This window comes from Euprymna scolopes, chromosome 25 (assembly GCF_053919585.1).
Source record: "Euprymna scolopes isolate OS-2025 chromosome 25, ASM5391958v1, whole genome shotgun sequence".
Classification (NCBI taxonomy): Eukaryota; Metazoa; Mollusca; class Cephalopoda; order Sepiida; family Sepiolidae; genus Euprymna; species Euprymna scolopes.
This window is the reverse complement of record NC_136506.1, coordinates 93,724,950-93,750,133: the sequence shown is the minus strand read 5'-3', so window position 1 is coordinate 93,750,133 and position 25,184 is coordinate 93,724,950. Positions and strand designations below refer to the sequence as shown.

Here is a 25,184-nt window from a genome sequence, read left to right as displayed (position 1 = left end):
TTCTCATAAGGTAGATAACGTTTTGAAGTGCGGTCCTTCGGATGACAAATATCGAAAAATTGGCCCAAAACATTCATTCCTGTACCCTCAATTCGGCCGTTATTTACAAGGAGGGGTTGCTTTTTTGCCGATATATTCAATAGTCATCGTCTCTGTTGGATTGACTATGCTTAATTTAAATGCTCTCGACTTCCACTTGTGCGATGATATTAAACGTAACATTAAATTTCTTTAAAAAAAATGGAATAAAAAATACTGAAAGAAACTGAGACATGAGCATGCGAGTATTATGTTTTTTTAAACAGTTCACTTCTTGTAAGTAAAAAAAAAATACTCGAGCTAAGATTGAAACCAACACCTAAAGATAGTGAATCAAGTACGATAACCATTAGGCCAACTTGACACAGCCTTTTAAAAACGTTTACATACCTACTTATTCTTAACATAAGGAATCTGTCATTTGGATGATTCACTCATGCACATCCGTGAAACAGTTGAAAACAAATAAAAATCCGATGACCTCTACCCACATACCAGTTTTTCATTTTGCCCCTTAGTAACCTGTTTTTTCCGGACGAAATCGAATAAAAAATTTTTCCCCATATCTGAATACCCTACATACCAAATTTCAAGCCTGTAAATGAAAAATTTCGTTGAGTATATAGGTTGAGAAGTCTCCTCACACACACATTCTTACTTTGATAGATTATATATAGAATAGATTATGTACAGAATAGATACAATTTAAACTTGAATTTATTTAGTTACATTTCTGAAAAGAAAATTAACGTGGACATGTAAATGGATTTTATTCATTCGTTCACATTAAATAGTTTTATTGCATTAAAAGTATACTTTACAAGCAAACATATAAACAATAAAATATCAAGCCCATGAAAACAGGTAATAAAATAACACTAAGATGTAATACAACTATTTTTATTGGATGACTCGTCAAACAGTTAAAAAAAAAAAATTAAGAATTGTAAGTTTTTTTTTTTTTGTTTTTTTTTTATTCAATTTTCACCCCAAACAAGGCACAGTGCCACTTTGAAGCAGGGGGCTACTATTAGGGAATTAATTAGCGGGGTCATTATGAAGGGAGAAGAGTAGAAAGATGTTTGTTAACATTACACTTGAACTTCTGCATATCATTGCAGTTGGGAGAGCAGAATCCCGGAAGTGGTTATTATGGTGCTTGAGGATTCTAAGATGTGTGAAAAATGTTAGGTAAAGTGACAGGAGCCCCTACCCACTCCCCGCATTTTTTAATTATCTTCCCCTTTTATGTCACTTTTAAATTTAAGAAGGAAATATTTCATGCATACACAATGATGCAGAAACAGCAAATATTTAATTATTTGTTTGATACTTGTGTCTTGAGCAATAAAAGTCAGACACATTCACCCTAGACGAATTGAATTGGCTTCATACAGAGGAGGAAGTGTCTAGGAAATATTAAATTCACAAGTGATTCCCAGTTTCATGTATATCCCAATCAGAGAAGATGACGACATTAGGTGAAGCTGAAATTTTTTACCTACGCATGATCTCATTAGATTATTCAAGAGGACGATACAATAAGACCTTGTTTATATTGGACTTGAAGACAACCATATTGTAGTCAGCTTGGGTTCAAAAGGTCTCTTTTAGTGTCTGGGAGGTATTGTCGTTGGGTCCATCTGTTGTATTTTAATTGTCAGATCACCAGCCAGTGATAAGTTAGTTGGACAGATAGATAAATAAATTGAACGTAGGGAGAGATATGGTCATGAAAGACGAAGAAGAGAGAAAAGAAAGAGAAAATGAAAAGAATAAAATAATGAATTCACGAGAGAAAGAAAAGAATAAGATAATGGAAAAGAGAAGAATAACTCCAAAAAGGCAGAGGGAGGAATTTCTGATTTGATAAAAACGATTGACTTGTTGGAGTTAGAGTTCAGAGTCGTTTTTTACTGACTGGCATCGAGACGTACACATCGCTCTCACCCCGCCAAGGGGGGGGGGGACATCCATAAGAGCTAAGTTGAAAAACTCTTGTTTTAGCTGGGAAATTGATTAGTGGAACTTAAGTATATAACCTGCATCATGAAGCTTGAATCAAAGAACTCGACTAAACAAGTGTAAACCGACAATGTTGCCACACGAACTTAGGGTCATGCACATTTCGCATGCCCTGAGCTGCAGAAGATATTTTCCAGTGACCAGTGAGAGTCTGATCACCCTTGAGGGGGTCCACCACTAGACAAGTAAGAATGTAGCCCTGCTGGGTTGCATCTATGGTCCTGTGAGCTGGGAGTGACAAACAGGGCCATAAATACATCACAAGTATGCTCCAGTGAACCAGGATAGCGACGGATGCGGCCCGGCCCCCGGAGAAGAGGGGGTAAGCTATATTATATTGGTGATTGCGCACTCCTTGCCTCACAATTACACACGCAGCTGCCCCTACAGGGAGTATCCTTTGTTTTTCGAGACTGAACGGAGGCATTATCGAGCGAACAAAGAAAATGAAAGTAAAGTCTCCCATGATAGAAAAAATTAAAATTTTACAGTTTGCATGTCAAAAAATGATATTTTAAATTTAATCATTTTCTCCATTCTTCAATATGAAAACATAAAGTGGGCAGTCGTTTTTTGGCCTGAAGAAATCAAGCTTCTCAAACCTACGATTAAAACATGCTCTGGATGTATACCAATTATATGTTAGGATAAATAAAATCGATTATATATATATATATATATACTAGCAAAAGTACCCATCGTTGACTGGGTTCAAAAACAGCCTACAGAAAATGGACTCTGATTTATGAAACTATGATAGGTTATGAAAAGGAATGGTTGTAAAGAGATAGCTTCGAATTTGGGGGTATCAAAATCAAAGCAAAATATGATGAAAGTAAAAATAAAATAGATAAACCCCATACCTGTTCACACTGAAACACTTAGCACAATATTCTGTGGATCTATATGAAAAAACCTTGTTAAACTTTGTGACATATTTCCATTCTATGGAGGTCAGGTGCGAACGAACACCCTATAATTTTATTATACCATATTTCTTCAAACTGAAACATAATTATCAAAGTATACTTACGCAGATAGATATGAAAAGTCTTTATTAAAGTTTGTGCCTATTGCCATCATATGGAGGCCAGGCGTGAACGCAGACACCACAATTTTATTATACCATCCCTATTTAAGTTAAAACATACTTATCAAAGTATTATTATGTACATCTATATCAAAAACACTTGTGAACATTTTTTTTAATTTTTAAATTTTTTATTTCCATACTTTGGGGACCATGCGCATACGCAGACCCCACAATTTTAATGAATCATCATTATACCAGATCAAACATACCCATTCCTGTGTCTCGATACATCTTCTATCATTATATGTGATCAGTTCAACTTTATATTATATATAAGAACAAGTAGTCAATAAAACAGGTTAAAAACGCTTTAAAGAAGAGTTAAAAAAAACATATTTAATTTTAAAAAAGAAGCACAAAATAAGTGGATAGTCCTTAATCTGCAGAGTTTCAAAGAAATACTTTCCCTCTCATCAGAGGGTAGGATTTAGCAAAATGCAGGATCGGATTTTGCTTGCAAAAGTATTTAATGAAACTACAAGTAAGTCATAAATCTTATTTGGTAACAAATACTGAAGGAGAGGGAATATGGTGAAGAAAAAGGTGATTTCACATGAATGGATAGTCTGGTGAAGGGTAAAATATCTAATAAACGGTAAAATCCAAAATCAAAATCCATTTTTATATATATATATATATATATATATATATATATATATATATATACTAGCAGGCCGCTCAGCGTTACCCAGTCACATAAAATCCGCATAAATATTATATTTTAATTAACACAGAAACTAAGACATGCGCATGCGAGTATTATTTTTTTTTCTAAACCGTTAACTTCCTGTAAGTAGATAAAAGAAAAATACTCGAGCTGAGATCGAAACATAAATATTATATTTTAATTAACACAGAAACTAAGACATGCGCATGCGAGTATTATTTTTTTTTCTAAACCGTTAACTTCCTGTAAGTAGATAAAAGAAAAATACTCGAGCTGAGATCGAAACTAAGACCTAAAGACAGTGAGTCAAGTACGATAACCATTACACCAGCTTGACACGATCTTTAAAAAAATGTTGTTTTTTTTGTTTTTTTTTACATAGGCATCACCACATTATCAAGGCCAAGAGGCCACTCAAGGATAAGGGTTAAAGAGTGTACAGTAGAAATTGGACAATATAGTAATCATTAGTAATGAAAATTTGGTAAATTTGTTAACTTATATGGAACGGCTCATCAAGAACTTATTTACGTTAGACTTGAACACAACCATTATTGTAGTCAGCAGGGAAGCAGGAAAACGGAAGACAATTCCACAGGCGTGCAGTTCTAAGAAAGAAGCTTTGTTCATGGAATCTACGTTTAGGTTTAGGCACAGATAAAGAGTGGGGGGAATTATTGATAGTGTTTACAGCTAGACGAGTGTTTCCTGTGAAAGTTTGGCGAGGGGGGACCATAGATTGAAGCTCAGTCGAACACTTTCCATGAAAATAACGATACATCAGAGACAAACTCGAAACTACTTATTTTTAACATAAGTAATCTGTAATGTGAATTTTTCATGCATGTGCGTTCGTGAAACAGTCAAAATCTGATCACTCTAACATACCCAATTTTTTTTATTTTGACCTCTTAGCGGACCATTTTTCCTGATGAAAATAGATTATAAATTTTTTCACATGTCTGAATATCCTATATACCAAATTTCAAGTCTGTAGATTAAAAATTTGTTGAGTATACAAGTTGAGAAGTGTCCTCACACACATTCTCACTTTTATGGATATACTAGCAGGCCGCCCGACGTTGCCCGGTCGTAAAGTATGTATAAATATTGTATTTTAATACAGAAACTGAGACATGTGCATGTGAGTATAATTTTTTTTTTCTAAACCGTTCACTTTTTGTAAGTTAAAAAAAGAAAAAATACCGAGCTGAGATCGAAACTAAGACCTAAAGACAGTGAGTCAAGTATGATAACCATTAAACCGGCTTGACACGATCTTTAAAAAGTGTTTTTAAACTTAACTATTCTTAACATAAGTAATCTTTAATGTGAACTATTAATGCATGCGCATTCGTGAAACAGCAAATAGATATAAATCCGATCACTCCCATGTACCAATTTTTAAATTTTGACCCCTTAGCAAACCTTTTTTCTGGATGAAAATGGATTAAAATTTTTCCACATGTCTGAATATCCTATATATCAAATTTCAAGTCTGTAGATTAAAAATTTGTTGAGTATATAGGTTGAGAAGTCTCCTCACACACATTCTCACTTTTATAGATATATAAGGGTTGTTCCAAAAGTAAGGCCTATTTTTGTTAACTCAAAAAAATAAAATGTTGAAGAGCTATGAAGACGGGAGAGGTACCATTAAAACGAGCAACCTTTTGTGCTTCGGAATTTTTTTTTTCTACATAGTCACCATTTTGCCAACCTCTTTTGATGCCTCGATCATAAAAGTCTAAACTAGTGCTACCAGATCAGGCTGTCTGAAGATATTGGCTTCCTGAGACGAAATGCACCTAACATTGCTGCTTTTTGTTTTTCTACTTCCTTTTGCAAAACTTAATCATGTTTTGCAAAACCAAACAACCCACATTTTTCCTACCTTTTCCTTCTTCCCATTTCCCTTTTTCTCTTTCTATCTCTCCACACTTCCTGTCTGGTTTCCTAACTTGAAATGTACCAAACATTAATACTGTAACTCTTTTTCCCCTCTCCCATTGCAAAACTCATTCATGTTCTGCAGGGCAGGGAACAAAAACGATAAAATCCACTATAAAACAACCAAACCAAACACTGCAAACTAGCGATTGAAGATACAAAGAGTTTGAAGAATAAAAAACCTTCTACAAAATAACAGGATGCAACATGATTACCATTTCCAAAATAACTGGACTCGGCATTAAATAAGCGGAAAAGAGTTGATATGCCGTAAAATAACGAAACCAAACTAAAAGTCTGGAGTGCTTGCTTTGTCACCATTCTGAAATCGATGAACCCATCTCCTAACTGTGCTGACATCGACTGCATTGTCTTCGTAAAAGTTCAACAAGCGCCGACATTTTTCTGCATGGAGGAATTCAATAAGCCATTTCTGCTTCTGATACACCGTTGCAGATATTGACGGTGTGAGACTAAAAAAGCAACCTTGTCATGGATGTGTGTCAGAAGCAGAAATGCATCACTGAATTCCTGACAAAAGCGCATTGCGAATGGTGATTACTATGGGAAATTTTTTTTTTTTTTAAATTCTGGAGCACAAGATAGAGAAAAAAAAAAATCACTCGTTTTAATGGTACAACTCCTGTCTTCGTAGCTCTTCAACTTTTTTTAGATAAAAAGATAGGAGGCTTTACTCTTGGAATGACCCTCATATTTGTAGTTTTTTTTTTTTTTTTCAAAACATTTTACTTTCTATTATATCGAACTAGTTGACACAAAGATGTTTTTTATATTGATTATATTAACCCTAACCAAGGGCACAGTATCTGAGATATAAGAGACTATGGTAAATATTAACAAGGGACATTCAAAGTGGGGAGCTGTGCAACAAGATATTTGTTTACCTTACATTTAAATTTCTGCATGTTGACACAGCCAGGGAAACAGGGAGCAAATTCCAAAAGCAAGGAAAGAAACTATTAAAGTGAAGAGATTTCCGATATCTGTGAATGTCTACAGAGAAATAGTAGTGTTAGGGTTAGGGTTAACGTCTACAGAGAAATGGTAGGGTTAGGGTTAGGGTTAACGTCTACAGAGAAATGTTAGGGTTAGAGTTAACGTCTACAGAGAAATGCTAGGGTTAGGGTTAACGTCTACAGAGAAATGGTAGGGTTAGGGTTAGGGTTAACGTCTACAGAGAAATGGTAGGGTTAGGGTTAGGGTTAACATCTACACAGAAATGGTAGGGTTAGGGTTAACGTCTACAGAGAAATGGTAGGGTTTTGCTGATCGTTGGGTTGGAAGGAAGTATTTGCATTCCACTGTATTACTTGAAAACAATTGAACTAGTAAATAACGTTAAGGAATATAAAAAAAAATAAAACAAACAATGCAACTATGGTTAAATGAGATTCCAATTTATAATGCAATGCAGTTTATTTATACAAGGATATCCATGTTGAGCTAGCTGCATACTTGTTCATCGGCAGAAGGTATTGAATAATAAAAAAAAAAAACTGAAAACATATAATGCAGGAAAATCAACTACTCGTGTCATTTCAATAGGCAGTAAAAAAAGTTGTACAATACAAAACAAAATGGAAAAAATAATCTGCTTAGTTGGGTTACACATAAATAAAAGCCAAAAAGTTTACTTTTTTTCTAGTCTTATTTTGTCAAATTTTTTTCGTGATTTCATTTGCTGTCTGACCTTTTTTCTATATTTCCTCTTGCAAGACACTTAATCAGATAGTACCTTTAGGCACTGTAAACAAGGAGGAGGATCTTTAAGGTCCAAATTATAAACGTGGCACACGTCTTATGAAGACGATTATTATGACCAAATGAAACTTTTAAACTTAGTTGCTCATTTTACATCAGTCGAAGTCTTTGTATTTCAACGGCTCCTTTTCCTAGGGTTAACATTATGAAACAGAATGAAAAGAAGATAATTCCATCCACACCTAACATTTTTGGCACAGTAATATCAAGTTTGAAACTTTAAATAAAAATTAAACAGGTAATACAATCATCAAACTGTTAAAAATTCTGGTTTAATGAACTCTTCAAGAAAGATGTTACACAATTCGAGTTGATATTCTTGATACTTTTAGGAATATAGGGAATTTATGTATTACTGAAGCCATCCTCATTTAGTCACAAGACTTAATATAGAGACAATAAGTTATTCAGATTGGGTTTTGCTTCTTATATTATCAATGACCTATCATTTACTCCAGAATACATTTTAAAACAATTGTAAAAGGTAAAATCTGGAGCATCATGCGACCATATTGGAAAAGTATGGGGGGGGACACAATTAATTGGACTTTTGTAATGTTGAGAAGTTCAAAGACAAAAAAAAGTGGAGGATGGGCATATACTTTTCACAAAGAACACTTGAAAGAAAATAAAAATTGTCTCAGTCGTGAAGGATTTCACCTCCACTGACAGAGAACAAGAAATTGAAGTGCAGCATCTGAAGAACAGATACTACACTTTGATCTTGTCCCGAAGTGGTTTCAAGTTATACACAAAACAAAGTCTTCAGATTACTGTTCTCATCTTGAGTGTGATTTTTCACAACGTTTTGGTCGATGTAACATCCGACCTTCTTCAGGTGTATCTTGTCAAACTTAGGAATGTTTTTGTCGAACTCAGGAATTTGGACAAAATTTTGAGCGGAATCCTTTATTTACTTGCGCAAGGACCTGTGGCGCAGTAGTTAGAGTACTTGGAATTGTAAAAAGTGATATTCTCCTGAAGGTTAAAGGTTCAATCTTCAGTGTTGGCGACCAAAAAATGCAATTGCAGATTACTTAGAACCTCTATCCAGTCATGGCTGACGGAACAAAAGCAGCTACGCCTATGAAGTAAATAAAGGGTTCTGCTCGAAATTCCGTCCAAAACATTCTTGAGTTTGACAAGATACACCTGAAGAAGGTTGGTTGGTTGGCTGTTTTTGTTTTACGGCATATCAACCCTTTTCAGGTTATTTAATGCCGAATCCAAAGATTTTGAAGAAAAATTTTTTTAATAGAATATATTTGTTGTTTTCACGTCGGTTTCTATTTACCCATAGTTGGGACCCTAACAGGTACTACCACTCTGGGTCAGAGTGGACCTGGGAGCAATGCCAATTAAAGGGTGGCTCCACACTCCCCAAAGCCCGCAAGCTGGGGCCTCACCATCGGATATAGTTTAAGGTCATATCAAGGACCGAAGAAGGTTGGAGGTTACATCGACCGAAATGTGAAAATGACACACAAGATGAGAACAGTAGTCTGATGAACCCAGACAACACGAATGACAAATCCCTATCTCAAAAATTAAGAAATGTCACCAAGTTTTTAGGTTCTTAAAAACTTAGCCTAAAAACTGGCTAAAAACTAAAGTGAATCATCTTAGTTAAAAGTTACATAAAAAGTTAAATCTCTCTTCAAAAAGTTGAGTCATTCTTTTTAAAGTATAAAAAGTAAAAGTTAATTTTAGAGATTTTGCTTTTTAATTATGAAAAATTAAGCAGCAAACTACAAGATCATAAAAAAATATAAAAATAATCATCAGATATCTCCCTTTTTCTACTGTAAAAATATTTAATGTGAGATAAGTAGGTTACGCAAAATATAGGTTAGCGAATGAAGTGATGAAGCAAACAACTTCGGTTTACAACAAAGCATCCCTTACTCCACAATTCAATCATTTTGGGAAAATTTTTTAAGTTCGAAGTTCTTTACATTTTTAAATATCTATCAATGGTGTTTGTTTTGTTTTTTTGTTTGTTTGATGTTGTATCAACGCTTTCCGGGTTATTTAATGCCAAATCCAATAATTTCTTCAAATATTTATACATTATTTGTTTAGTTTGATTGTTTTGTAGAGGAAAATTTTTTTTGTTTTGTGGATTTGCAGAACAAAATTGTGTTTTGCAAAAAAAAATTCAATATTTGGTGCATTTTAGGTTAGGAAATCGGTAGCTATGCAATAACTCTGTCAATTTTAAGTCTAATTGGCTAAAAACATTAATGTCTTCACCTTCAACTGGGAACTTTTCTACAAGGGGGGGGCCTTTTTTCGCCAATATTTTTGAAAGTCATCGTCTTCTTTCGATTGTCTAGCCTTAATTTAAACATAAGTCACTTCCGGTTTAGCGGTGGTCGTAACATCAAAGACGTCAGGGTTTTTTCCCCGTTCTTTTCCTCCTTCGGGTTATTTGACTTTTGAGAACTCTACCAAACTCCTCCGACAATTTTGGGTCTAAACACTTGAAATTTTAGATATAGGTTCCTTGGACATGAATCTAACTTAATAACTTGATTTGAGCCCAAAACAATAAATTTTAAGGGGTCATAATAGGGGTCAAAGTTAAAAAAAAATTGACCACTTTTTTTTTTTTGCTCAACATACACCTCCAAATACCCGGGCAACGCCGGGCACCCATGCTAGTATATCTATAAAAATGAAAGTGTCTGTGTGTGTGTGTGTGTCTGTCTATGTACATTTCCCTATGCAATAACTCTGTCAATTTTAAGTCTACAGACTCGAAATTTGATATACAGGGTATTGAGATTTGGGAAAATCTTTGTAATCCGTTTTTGGCCAGAAATTTGGCTGTTAAGGGATCAAAGTTAAACAATTTTACCTTTGAGAACTCTACCAAACTCCTCCGACAATTTTGGGCCTAAACACTTGAAATTTTGGATATAGGTTCCTGGGACATGGATCTAACTTAATAACTTGATTTGAGCCTAAAACAATAGATCTTAAGGAATCATAATAGGGGTCAAATTTTAAAAAATGACCGCTTCGGTCTCTACCAAATTACTCAGACAATTTCTGGTCTAAACATTTGAAATTTACATAAAGGGTATTCAGAAATAGGCCAAGCTTTTTAATCAGTTTGGGTCGAAAATCTTTAATTACCAATATATATATGTATGTATGTTTGCATGTCTGCCTAAAACTTTCGACAGAGGCAACAGATTTTACCAAGATCAGTATCATTTTGAAGTTCGACCTTTCAGACGACAAATATCGAAAAATTGGCTAAAAACATTAATATCTTCACCTTCAACTGGCACTTTCCTACAGGGGGATGGGTTGCTTTTTTCGCCAATATTTTTAAAAGTCATCCTGTCCTTTCGATTGTCCAGCCTTAATTTAAACATACGTCACTTCCGGTTTGGCGGTGGTCGTAACAGCAAAGATGTCAGGGTTTTTTTCCATTCTTTTCCTCCTTCGCGGTACGAGTTCAAGCCTGCCTTCCTACTATCACTTTTTTTTTGCTCAACACATCCAAACACCTGGGCAACGCTGGGCTGAAGTGCTAGTATATATATATATATATATATATATATATATATATATATATATATATACTTAGGGGATTAGAACAAGAGTCTGAAGAGCTGAGTTTATTTTAATGTATTAGTAAATTTATTAATACAATTAAAAGAAAAGAAAACAGTGCTCGTTGTAATGTAGATATATAATAAGCTCGATAGGCATATATATCCTAGAGTTATTTTTATATTAAGTAAGATGATTGATAATTTATAATTAAAATTAAAAATTAAAAATCGGTTTCATAAGGAAGAACAAACAAAATCAATAAATTGTACGTCTCCTCATCAGCAAAAATATTGGGTGGAGGTTTTTCTAAAGACACCAAAAATAAATCTAGCATTTTTTAAGTAAGGCAGATGTATCTGGAAAATATTTAAAATATAAAGTACCTTTTTTGATGATGATGATAAACAAAGTAAGATAAAATTAAAATAAAATAAAATAAAATCTGGTTGAAAGGTAAGGTTAAGAGAGTGTAAATTTTAAATATTTTTAACAAAAATATAAATACCTTTTAATGGTTCGCCTTCTAAAAGTCGTACGTATCATCGTCAATGCATTCATTGGGATGGTAAATGTAGTTTATGAATGCTTGAAAATGTTGATATATACAAACTTTCAAAGGCGATTGCAAACTAACAAATTTAACCTAAATGCAAAAAATTCAACAATTATATAATTTTAATAAGTGTTCAGTAAATCAATCCCCCTTATTGGAAACAATCAAGGGAAGGACGAAACCAGATTATTGCCAGTATGTTTGGGAGAGGTTCTATTTTTTTTTTCAATATTTTAAGCAGATTTGACACTCAGCTACCAGATTTTTATGGGTCGCTCGGTTTCTAGTATAATGTAAGTAAATCTAGATGTTTATAACTTACGATAAAACTTGCGGTATATGCGCTGTTGTTGTAAAAATAATAACGGAAACTTAAATTTTGCTCTGTTTTAATCTTTTTTTTAATTGTGCCCTCCCCCCAAACGAATATATAATCAAAAGAATAACATTCAACAATTGTACTTTATATATATACTAGCGGGGGGTACTCGGCATTGCCCGGGTGTTTGTAGGTGCGTGTGTTGGGGGTGGGGGTAAAAAAAAACGTTGGCCGGGTGTTTGGAGGTGTAAAAAGAAAAAAAAGTTTTAGTAGGAAGACAGGATTGAACCCCAAAACCTTGACGCGAAGGTGGAAACGAAAGGGGAAAAAAAACCAGGCACCTAACCATTTCGGTCACGAGGGGAGAGGAATTGATAAGCGTGTTAAGTTAAGGTTTATAAAGTGATATATACAGGTGCTAGGAAGTTAAGTGGCATGATGTTTGACCTAGTTTTGCGCTGCAAGCCAGTTACTGTTTCCCCTGCCCCATCATTCGCTTTTCAAAGACATGGCGATCGAAAATAGCTGGTAAAAGTTGGGCAAATTAAATACACACGCGACCCCCGTTCTTAAGTCATAGATATTACGATTTAAGTTTTAAGAAGGAGTGAGCCGAGCAAGAAGGCCGACGGAAAAAGCCTTTTGCAGACATACACAAAAAGTGCACACACGCACATACATACATACACACATTTAGAAAACACAAAATATTTTTTTTTTTAAATTATTAACGAAAGGGAAATAATTCCATTTTTAAACGAAAAAAGTCAGTTTGGTTTCTCTTTTTGTTATTTTTACATAAGTCCAACTTACCGTTCACAGTGGAAATGTCAACATTTATAGGTTGTCGAGTATGTTTACAATGAATAAACACTCTAATCTACGCATGTGAAGAACGGCTTTCGGAATAGACACCCTGAACCTTGTCAGCATACCCGAAAACCTACAAAAGTTGACATGTTGAATGTGTAAATGATGAGTTGGACGTAATGTAAAAATGTACCAAATTTAACAGGGAATGAAATTTAAATTTCCGTTCCATTTTTACAACAACTGTAAAGCAGAGCATTCTCCGCAAATTTGACCTAACTTAGCGTATTAATGTTATTTTATTATTTTATTTATTTTTATTATGCCGTTTAGTTGTACAAATAACCTCCAACCCTGTTATCAAAAAAGGGACACGTTGGATCGACACTGGTGGGTGTATATATCGTAAACTGAAGTTTGTTTATATTTATGTAATTATTGAAAATGTAATCCTATAATTAAAATTTAATTAAAAATTAACCATCTTGTTTAACAAATAAAAAAGAAAGAGAAATAATGCAAGATGAAGTTTTAAAATGATTAAATGTGTTTTATTTTTATAATTTAAAAATAAAAACATTGAACAATGTAAATAAAATGTTGGTTTTATTCTCGAAAAGAAATAATGAAAGATGAAGTTAAATACTGAATTCTTGTGGAGACGCATCATCATATGGATCCGAGAACAATAAAACATGTAAAATCAAACCAAAATCTTATTTGTATTATTGAATGTTTTAAATTTTAAAATAAAATGTTTTAAATTATAAAATAAAATGTTTTAAATTTTAAAATAAAATGTTTTAAATTATAAAATAAAATGTTTTAAATTTTAAAATAAAATGTTTTAAATTATAAAATAAAATGTTTTAAATTTTAAAATAAAATGTTTTAAATTATAAAATAAAATGTTTTAAATTTTAAAATAAAATGTTTTAAATTATAAAATAAAATGTTTTAAATTATAAAATAAAATGTTTTAAATTATAAAATAAAATGTTTTAAATTTTAAAATAAAATGTTTTAAATTATAAAATAAAACACGTTTAATCATTTTAAAACTTCATTGTTCATTTCTTTTTTATGTTAACCAACGTATTATTTGTATTGTTTAATGTTTTAAATTTTAAATTATAAAATAAAAATTTTAAATTATAAAATAAAACACGTTTAATCATTTTAAAACTTCATTGTTCATTTCTTTTTTATGTTAACCAACGTATTATTTGTATTGTTTAATGTTTTAAATTTTAAATTATAAAATAAAAATTTTAAATTATAAAATAAAACACGTTTAATCATTTTAAAACTTCATTTTTCATTTCTTTTTTATTTGTTAAACAACATATTATTTGTATTGTTTAATGTTTTAAATGTTTAATTAAACAATAAAAATTTTAAATCATAAAATAAAACACGTTTAATCATTTTATTTGTTGAACAATACGGTTAATCTAAAATAAATTATACGTAAACAAACTTCTTGATATATACCGGTGACGACCCAAAGTGTCCCCTTTTTTGGATAACAGGGTTGGAGACTACTTGTACAACTAAACGGCAAATCTGCCATTTTTTTTTAAGTAAAAATAATATTTAGGTTTGGATATAAATTCCTAAACTCATTTCACTCTAAATAATTTAGGTGACTGAAATAGGAATCTAATTGAATCTTTAATTTCCTGAATAGTAAAAAGATGATTCACAATGGTCGATTTGCTGCTAATATCCATTTTTCGATGAATACTTGAGAAGAAAGTAACCACGTATTTAAATTAAATTTCAATCACATGGTTACATTATCAATAATCACGTGATTAAATCCATTTAAAATTTACCCATATTGTAAACACATTCTATTTACATTAAGCGAAATCATGGCCTGCCATGGTGAGACCAAAAGTTCCTTTTAGTGATGTCACATGACAGCAGGCGGTGATAAATATATGTCCCTAAATAAAAAAAATGGCTACATTATTACAAAGAAAACCACCTATTTATTAAAGAAAAATTAAGTATAATGTTATGATTAAAAAGAAATATATAAAAACATGCATGGATACAGTAAACATATACCAAAATGTCGAAATAATCGGTCCAGTGGTTAATTAGACTATTAATAATGAACGAACCAAGAATTTTTATATATATATATATATATATATATATATATATATATATATATATATGGCATAATTGACACACCGGTTCTTGTCAGATCACTGAAGTTAAGCAACGTTGGGCCTGATTAGTATTAGATGGGTGACCATTTGGGAATTCTAGGTTCTGTATGTGCTTTCTGCTTATCTCGGCATTTGTTTCCAGTCGTCCTGTACATACACTTCACTTGCCACTGGTATTTAACAATGTTGACTCAGGAAAGGTGTAGTTGGAGATTGCGCACCTCCTGCCACAAAAAAATTCATGTGCAGGCACCCCTTCGTGGGTTTCTATAGTCTGTTAAAAGACTGAAGGAGCCCTTTATATACCTATATATATATATATATATATATATATATATATATATATATATATATATATATATATATAGAGAGAGAGAGAGAGAGAGGTTATTAAAAAACTTGAAGTTCAATTTGATTTTTAGCAAAAAACTGGCTAAAAATAATATGAAGCATTTATATTAAAATTACACAAAAAGCTAAATCTCCCTTAAAGTCAATTTTTCAAATGTATAAAACGTAAAAGTTCTCATGAAATTCATATTTAAGAGATTAATACTTTTTAATTATGAAAAATTAAGCAGCAAACTACAAAATCATAAAAAAATACAAAAATAATTATCAGATATCTCCCTTTTTCTGCTGTAAAAATATTTAATGTGAGATAAGTAGGTTACACAAAATATAGGTTAGCGAATGAAAGCGACATAGCAACCAAGTTTGGTTTGATTGCTTTGATTTATGTCATATCAACTCTTTTTGGGTTATTTATCGCCAAATCTAATTATTTTGGTAAGAATTTGTAAGTGTCAAGTTCTTTATCTTTAATTCAATAATTGATGCATTTTAGGTTAGGAAACCAGTATCGAACAGGAAATCATTTTCTAGATATGATGTACTTCCGTGAAACATGACCCAAAATAAAAAAAACTTCCTTTCTCTTAAGTTGAACTGGCAAGCAAGTTATCTGCAGAAACTTCCAAATTAGTGTATGGCCTTCATGTCAGATAAGCATATATATATATATATATATATATATATATATATATATATATAACTACTTCATTTACTCACATAAAATTAATATACGAAAGTATAGATTTATGCGTAAACTTTAAGTATTTACTTCAAAAGTGCTCAATATGTAGGTAGAGCTAGTTAGTAATTTATAAAATATTTATGGCGATTAAGCTACACTGAATATTCGGCGTTTCATTCATTTTAGGATTCGTCAGGCTTATGCGCGAATTCTGTGGTTGTTTCTCGTTTTTATACATGTTGAGGATTTTAGTTAGCCAATCAGCTTTCTAGTATCCATAGTGGATACTAGAAAGCTGATTGGCTAACTAAAATCCTCAACATATATATAAAACGAGAAACAACCACAGAATTCGCGCATAAATCTGACGAATCCTAAAGTGGATGAAAATTACTATATATATATATATATATATATATATATATATATATATGTATGTATAACACTGTTTCATGGAAAACAACTGATGATCTCTTAAATAAACATTAGGACTATAGTGAATTCGAGAGAGCAAAGTGATGCATTGATTGCAGGCGATTAAATGACTTACTGACTAAATAGTTTTCTAACAAATGATAAAAAATATAAAAATTAAATAAGTTTTTTTATATAGTTCTAAAGGTTAAAAACTTCCAAGACTATATGCACAGACATGACAGAAAAGAATAGACACTCATAGAAACGGGGTCCTGGATATGACCTAAAACTATATCCGATGGTGAGGCCCCACCTTGCAGGCCTTGGGGAGTGTGGAGCCACCCTTTAATTGCCGTTGCTCCCAGGTCCACTCTGACCTGGAGTGGTAGTACCTGTTAGGGTCCCAACTATGGGTTAAATAGAATCTGACTTTAAAAAAAAAAAATTTACTCCATTAAAAATCGTTCCTCAAAATAACTTGATTCGGCATTAAATAACCTGAAAAAGGTTGATATGCTGTAAAACAAAACAACCAACCAACCATAGAAACGGGGTTTTCTACAAACATGATTTATAGACTAAAATCAAAAATTAATGGTCACAAATTTAATAACTAATACTTGATTAACATTTCATTTGCTGTTTTTAATGGCATTGATCAGTTGATAAATATCATCTAGAGTAATTTCTTGCCATGTCTGATGCAATAATGCTAAAAGTTCAGTCTTAGAAGATGGCTTCTTCTTCTTTTTGCAAAGGTTCTGGTCTAATATGCTCCAAAGGTTTCCAATTAAATTCATATTTTTTTTTTTTTTTTTTTACACAGTGATCACCACTTATCAAGGCCCGGAAGCCACTCAGGGATAAGGGTTATTGCAAGTACATTACGTTAGTGAGGAGATTTGCTGAAATGTTTACTTAAGGGGGCGGTTCATTAGGAATTTGTTAACATTGGACTTGAAGACAACCAAGTTGTAGTCCGGTGGGAAGCAGGCAGACGGAACAGAGTTCCACAGGCGTGCAGTTCTAAGAAAGAAGCTCTGCTCATGGAATCCAGGGACTAAATTGGCCATAGAAGTTTATTAATCCTGTTCTGGCTCAACTAATGTTGTGTCACCCTAGCAGTGAGGAAAAGCTTCATCTTCCATAAATAAGGAGTTAACTTGGTTGATTTTACCACTTGAGAATATTGGTAGGAATCCTACATGTAATATTGAAACATATTTAGCAGAATTGAGGTTTCCTTTGCATTCCACCAGGTCTGAGCAGCCATCACTCCAAATTGCACCCCATACCATAACCAAGAAACCCTCATATTTCAGCGTTGGCTGCAGTCTTTTTAAGTCAAACTCTTACTGAGAGAGCCTCCATAACCATACACTTTCACTGTCAGAAAATAATGCAAATCGTGACTCATCAGAGAAAATGACATTGGTCCAAAAAGGTCATAGTTCTCTCCACCATCTCACGAGCCTAATCTTTTCTGTGATTGATATTGGTAGGATAAAGAAGCCGTTTCCTTCTCACAGCCCTGCCATAGTAGCCCAGCTTGTGAAGATGAGCGGAGTGCACATACAGCACCTGGAATTCTCAAATTGTCCCCCATTTTAGTACTAAACAGACTCAATGTTGCTTAACCTTGTGATCTGATTGGAACCAGTGCGATAATTTTCTGGCCTGGACTCCAGCAAAATGCAACAAAGTTTTCCCAGTAATACTACCATAGCACTAAACTGGACAATCCAACAGGATCAGACAAATTTCGAGCCTGGACCCCAGCAAAACGTAACAAAGAGCTACAAGAAAGAGAAACTACAAAACAGTCAGGTGATCTACCGTGTGTTTCAGAAAATGTATAGTTAAGTCAGATTTCTGTTTGAAAAAAAAACCGCACATTTTGCAAGAATACAGCTTTATTTTGTCCGCACTTTGCAATTGTAGAATAGATTCCTGGAGCTAATACTTAATTTCATTTGATTTGAATTTATATTCGAGGTTTTTTTTTCTGTTGTCTTTTTTATGGTGGTTATTTGTATTTCGCTTATAGCTTGGTCTTCCAGCGATTGTTTCCAAATATTTGTTAAGAGTTTTTAAAAATTAATTTTATTAGTTGCTCCTACCACAATCGATATAATGTTGATTTCTTTTCGTTTCTGTTCATTTTACATCAGTCGAAGTTCTTGTATTTCAACGATTCCTTTTCCTGGAGCTAACACTACGGAACAGTCAGGTAATCTACTGTGTGTTTTAGCAAATAGCAAGATTTACCAGTAATACTACCATAGCACTAAACTGGACAATTCAACAGGACCAGACAAATGTCAAGCTTAGACCCCAGCAAAATACAAGGGTCACAAGAGAAACTACAAAACAGTCAGTTTTGGCAAAGTCGGATGCCTGTTCCAAAGAAGAACCGCACGCTTTACAATAACCAAGAAATAACATTGGCAGGATGTCGACCAAGATAAAAAGGTTCCCCCCACCATGGTGTTACGCTAGGTCATACATGGAAAATAACAGCGCAACTCTTCCCAGTAATACTGCCATAGCACTAAACTGGACAATCCAACAGGATCAAATTTCAAGATTGGATTCTAACAGAATGCAACAAAGGTCACAAGAAAGAGAAACTACGAAACAGTTAGATGATCTACCGCATGTTTCAGCAAATGTATGGCTAAATCGGATTTTTGTTCGAAAGAAGAACTGCACACTTTGCAAGAATACGGCTTTGTTTCACCCGTACGCGTTTGCATATGTTTTGAAAATATGTGTGAAAGCAACCTGGGTTTATGTGAAAACGAAGACGGACACACCGAACAAAGGTGCGGCTTTTCACCAGTGTGAGTTCTGATATGTGCAGTCAACGAGTATTTGTGGATGAAAGATGAACCACATACTTTACAATCGTAAGGTTTCTCACCACTGTGAATGCGTGTATGTGCGACTAACGACGCTTTATGGGTGAATGAGCAGCCACATCGGTCGCAGCAATATGGCTTCTCTCCACTATGCGTTCTCATGTGGGTGACCAATGTCGGTTTATGACTAAACGCAGACTTACACACCGTACAAGCAAATGGACGTTCTTTGGTGTGTGTTCTCATATGTGACACCAGCTCTGGTCTCCGATTGAAAGAAGCAGCACATACCGTACAGCGATGTGGCTTTTCGTCAGTGTGTCTTCGCACATGTGTGACCAACGTCGACTTGTGACCGAACGTTGATTCACACATGTCACAGCGATAAGGACGTTCCTTGGTGTGCTTTCTCATATGCGAAACCAAATACGATTTCCGACTAAAATTGGAACTGCACATCGAACAACAAAATGGCTTTTCTCCAGTATGGGTTCTCACATGCGTGACGAGACTGTCTTTCTGTCGGAATGAAGCGTTACACACTTTGCAAGAATATGGTTTGGCGTCGGAGTGAGTTGGCATATGTTTTACCAATCTTGATTTTATATTGAAAGACATGCCACACACCGTGCAAGAATATGGCTTTTCAACGCTGTGATTTTGCATATGCGAATCTAAATACGATTTCATGCTGAACGTAGCGTCGCAAACTTTACAAGAATATGGTTTTTCTCCAGTGTGACTTCGTACATGTGCAATTAAACTGTTTCTTCGTTTGAAAGAAATGCAACAAATTTCACAAGAATATGGCTTTTCTGCACTGTCTATCCGCATGCTGTAAACGTTTATAGTTAAAAGAAAGTGTCGCAATGTTTAGATAATGACAGCCTCTTATATCACCTGACAGCTCTTTTATGCCGAGCTATCCAAAGGGAAAAAGAAAATGCAGAAGGACAGCGGAAACGGTTCAAGGACAATCTGAAAGTCTCCCTCAAACAGTTTGGTTGGTATTCTAACTCATGGGAAAAACTAACCCAAGACAGATTTTCCTGGTGTGTCGCAACTTACAAAGGATCTACAATTGCTGAATTCGCATGCAATGAAGAATGCAAGAGGAAAAACATGACATTAGAAAAGACAGAGCAGTCAGCACCTTGGCTAAGGAATCATCCTACAGGTGAACAACATGTGGTAAATACTTCAGAGCCTGAATCGGTCTAACAAACTATCTCCGAACCTACAAAACAATTGCATGATCATGCTCGTTTTTGCAAGCGATGGATAAACATCATCATTAGCGGTACCTGAAAATTATGAAACACAGTTTTCTTCAATGTATGTCTGCATATTGTTCTTAAAAGAAATGTTGCAAACTTTGAAAGAATTACTTTGTCCGATTCTTTAGAATTGAATTCTAGTCTTAAAAATTTCTCACAAGTATCACACTTTCCTCCACTGTAATTTCACATTAATGTTAATTTCTTACTAAAATAATGAGCCATACACTAAAAATATTTCTTTCCAGTATGTCTGCATATAAAATCTAATACACACATACAAAATGTCACAGAAAAACCTAATATACACATACAAAATGTCACAGAAAAACCTAATATACACATACAAAATGTCACAGAAAATCTAATATACACATACAAAATGTCACAGAAAAACCTAATATACACATACAAAATGTCACAGAAAAACCTAATATACACATACAAAATGTCACAGAAAATCTAATATACACATACAAAATGTCACAGAAAATCTAATATACACATACAAAATGTCACAGAAAATCTAATATACACATACAAAATGTCACAGAAAAACCCGACACTCAACAAAAATAAATTAAATAACAAGTGCTGAGAACACTGTTGAAGCTCTACAATGTATTCACATATATAGTTACAGTTGTGACTGGAACCAGAAAAGTCACATAAAGGTCAAGAATTTGGATTTTCCTCTCAGTATTTTTTTCTCATACATCCACATAAAATTGCTTTATATATAAATGAAAGAACCGTGGAAGAATATAGTTTCTTTGTTTGATTCCTTAGAGGTATTTGAAAATTAAGAATTACACTTTTCTTATGAACATTTGTTTTTTGTTTTTTTCAAGTTGTTGATGTTTAAACTTTTTGATTCATCTTTTTTTTTTTTACTTAGGCGAATGATTCACGTTCATTCACAAATTCAAATTATGAAAATATTTAATAAAAAGGATGACATATCTATATAAATATTCAGAATAAGAGAATATGACCAGTATATCATATGTGAGTTTGCAATCAAAGTTGTATGTCCTTAAGTAAGAGAGAATTCATGTATGTCACAAGACTGTGTCTTTAGTATTTATATTTTTGCTATAAACTCAAATAAAAGTAATCACAATCGGAGAGTATTTTTTAATACTCTTTTGAGGCAGAATCCTCTTTGGCTCCTGATTAGTTTACTTATGTAAACTTATAAAAGGTTCATGGTAACAGTAGAGTGATTCATCTGACATTATCTGCTTCTTTATGAGTGGTTGTCTCCATTTAATGTTAAGATAAAAAGAGTTCTATTTGTTTGTGTTAAGTTCTCAGAGTGATCTCCCTTGCTTGTTATTGAGGATTTCTAATTAATAATTAGAAAACAGATGGAGGTTTTGATAAACAACCATGTGTCTATGCTTGGAATTATGTGGAGATTAAACTAACAACGTGGACTAAACGTGACAGAAGATCGTTCTAATATGTTGTACAGCTATCACCTCTAAAATGGATATGTTTGAGTGATGCAGTATTCGAAGAGAGCGACTATAACTGTTAACTGCTACTGTTTTATTCAAGTTTTTAACAAGTAATTATTACGTTTACAATCTTGGTATGCTTTGGTATGTTTTGAACAGCATTACATAACCCAAAATTTCCAGTTGATTAAGCTCTGTATTTCAGAAGAGCAAAGGAACCAAACAATAATCAATTTTCCAGAACTATCCGCAATCAGAGTGTAGTATCTGTCTGTCTTCGATCACGGTAAAATAAGTTCCTCTTTTTTGTTGTTGTTGTTTTGGTCATTGTATTCTTCAATCTTGTTTCATTTTATTTTTTGTCATAAAATGAAGATCCGTTACGATTCCTAAGACAGGATTATCTGTGAAAAAAAGAAATCAAAATTAAATTTTGTACATTTTTATTCATAAGCATCAGCATCATCCTTTTATTTCACAGCAACTAAGTAGGATTTAGCCTAGAAAACAATACAAAATTATCCTCGTGTAGTATTGGGAATCCCAGCTTAAATGCTATATAGGTAGTTTTAGAAATATAAAGATATATAAATATATTTTCATTTCCAATCAGCGAGTTAGCAGGGTCAGAAAAGGTTAGGTTTGACAGGCATAAAACTCAAGTCACCCTTGAACAACCTCGATAGAATGCACCAGAAATTAAGGAGTGACACGGGAATTGTGGGTAGACTTCCGGTTGACGACCACATGGGGGAGAGTTGGCCTAGGCAGTAGATGAAGCAGACGGGAAATTGGGTCCCTCCCGACAATCAGGGTCCGAGATGATAGGCTTGCCTTGAATAAAAAATTGAAGCTTCAGTCGATCTTGTTGTTCATTAATGAATCTGTCTGCAGCGACCACTCTCCAATGAGATGGCAGACCAGCGACCAGAAGATATCATCCGCTGGCCAAGGCAAGCAGGTATGTTCACATTACAGTGCGCACACACGTCGGAAACCTTCCAAAGCAAAAGAAACTGTATAAGAACACACACACACACACACACACACACACACACACACACACACACACACACACACACACACACAACAGTGAACTATATGTAAGAGCATACACACCCACACACGTATAATAGTAAGAACATTGATAAACTTAAACGAAACTTAAAAGTACTTGTAACAAGAAAACGTAAAAGTAAACGAATTAGTAATAAACGATTAAGGACTAATAGAGGAGTAATAAATAAGTAATAATAAATAAGGACGCAAACAAAAACGCCCTTTTACACTAGTGAACATGCTCAAGAATAAGGGTTTACCCTTGACAACAAAGCCAACAGAATCTAGCTCATTATTGAAGTATCTTTTTCTCTATTGACTGAGATCGTTGCTAATCCTGTGCAGTTTTAGGAGGTCATCAATCCCAGACTTTGCCTTCACCCTTATCGCCTTAGGTGCCCCTACCAAGGGAACACCGATGGGTCTGCTCAGACATTTTTTGCAGACCAGAGTGCTCTCTTTCTCTAAGACAATAGCTGTTCAATCCCAATTTCCAACTCTTGTGTCACATCTAGTAGACACAACTTTGGTTGTTGATTAAGAGCAGTTAAAGAGTGACAAATTTCAAGTTCAATTCTAAAAATGAAGTTGTGAAAATCAGTGTAACCGAGCTGCTTTAGTGTATTTAGCATGTGTCGAGACAGCAGGGGGACTTCTAAAAAAAAAAAATAAAGATGCAATGTGTTGTTGGAAAGTACCATGAATAAATACCTTTTATTTCAACTAACAAAAAACAGATTACATAATGGATTCATTTAAAAATGATTAGCAATCCTATCAAAATTCACCTTAGGAAGGCTGACAGGTCCAATGTAATATCAATGTAATAAAAGTACAAAAAAAAAAGAAAAAAAAAACATTATACATGTATAAGCTTACAATCCCCTCTTCCCTCCGTGTTGTGCTCAATTTTTTTTTATCAGATTCTATTTGAACTTTTATGTTTTTTCTTTGCCTAGCCCATTCCTCTCTCCAAACACACACAAAACTCCTGTCTGCATAAGGGTAATAACTGTGAAAAAAAAAAATCACTTACTTCTCTTTACAAACATTAAAAAAAAATGAATATGTTCCCTACACCTCCATCAAGTAACAAAATTTTTTTTATTGTGTTCCTTTGTGACTGTATCTGCATGACAACGTTACATGAGTAAATTTCATGTGAACAATCTACCTCGACAGATTACATAATGGGTTCATTTAAAAATGATTAACAATCCTATGGAAATTCACCTTAGGAAGACCGAAAAGTCCACTGCAATATCAATGTAATAAAAATAAGAACATAACATTATTATTCTGAGTTTTTGAGATAAGGATTAGCAATAAGTGGAGTTGTGTAACCAAGTTTTGTTGAGAAGAAGGGGAGGTAGGACAAAGTCTCACTAAAAAATGTAGGAGAGAGACATTTTTTCCTATAATAAAATAAAGTGCAGAAGTTTTTTTTGTACATTTTTTTCTGGCAAAAAAGTAAAAAAAAAAAAATATTTTTTTTTTTTAAACTTGTGTTGCAGGGTAATTTGTTTGTACATTTTTTTTTCAACAATAATTTGGGGAGACAATATTTAATATTGGTGATAATTTAGACTAAGCATCCACAAATGTAAACTTTTTTTAAAAAATTTACTATCTCCAAAGACAACTGATACAAATACTTCCGCAGACAACAAATTTTACATTTTTATTACAATTTAAGAATGAGCCTTGTATTTTTATATGCAACTATTTTGTTTTCTGTTGAAGGTCGCATAAGTTTTTACAAGGACAAAGGAATACTACGGAAAATCTCCCAACTACCAAAAATTTTAAAAAAGGAAACTTGTTTTTTGATTTCTGAATCCTTTCACTCTAGTAATGCTTTCGTCCTCTATCTTGGAACGCTACCAGAAAGGAGACCAAAATGAACTTTGAACACATTTGGTTGTTCATGAAACAGAAACCTTAATTGTATAACCTCTCCCCATTTTTTTCATAAAATTAATTTCTAAAAGGAAAAAAAATTTTTTTTTCATAGAACCCCCCCCCCCCCAAAAAAAAACTTTGATTTAATTAACCTAAAAGGAAAAGAAAAACAATCACC

At 33.4% G+C, this 25,184-nt stretch overlaps 2 protein-coding genes across 6 annotated transcripts in view; one reads left to right on the top strand and one right to left on the bottom strand.

Moving 5' to 3' along the window:
- LOC145247518 (organic cation transporter protein-like) overlaps nucleotides 1-25,184 on the top strand; it is a 139,891-nt gene that overhangs the window by 75,399 nt on the left and 39,308 nt on the right. The window lies entirely within an intron of this gene.
- Nucleotides 16,428-25,184, bottom strand: part of LOC145247520 (uncharacterized) — a 30,413-nt gene continuing 21,656 nt past the window's right edge. For both annotated transcript variants that reach the window (XM_080109339.1, XM_080109338.1), the window contains exon 2: nucleotides 16,428-22,449. In XM_080109339.1, the coding sequence (XP_079965465.1) occupies nucleotides 19,075-20,139 (1,065 nt within the window). In that variant the 5' untranslated portion in view covers nucleotides 20,140-22,449 and the 3' untranslated portion in view covers nucleotides 16,428-19,074. The remainder of the gene's footprint in view (nucleotides 22,450-25,184) is intronic.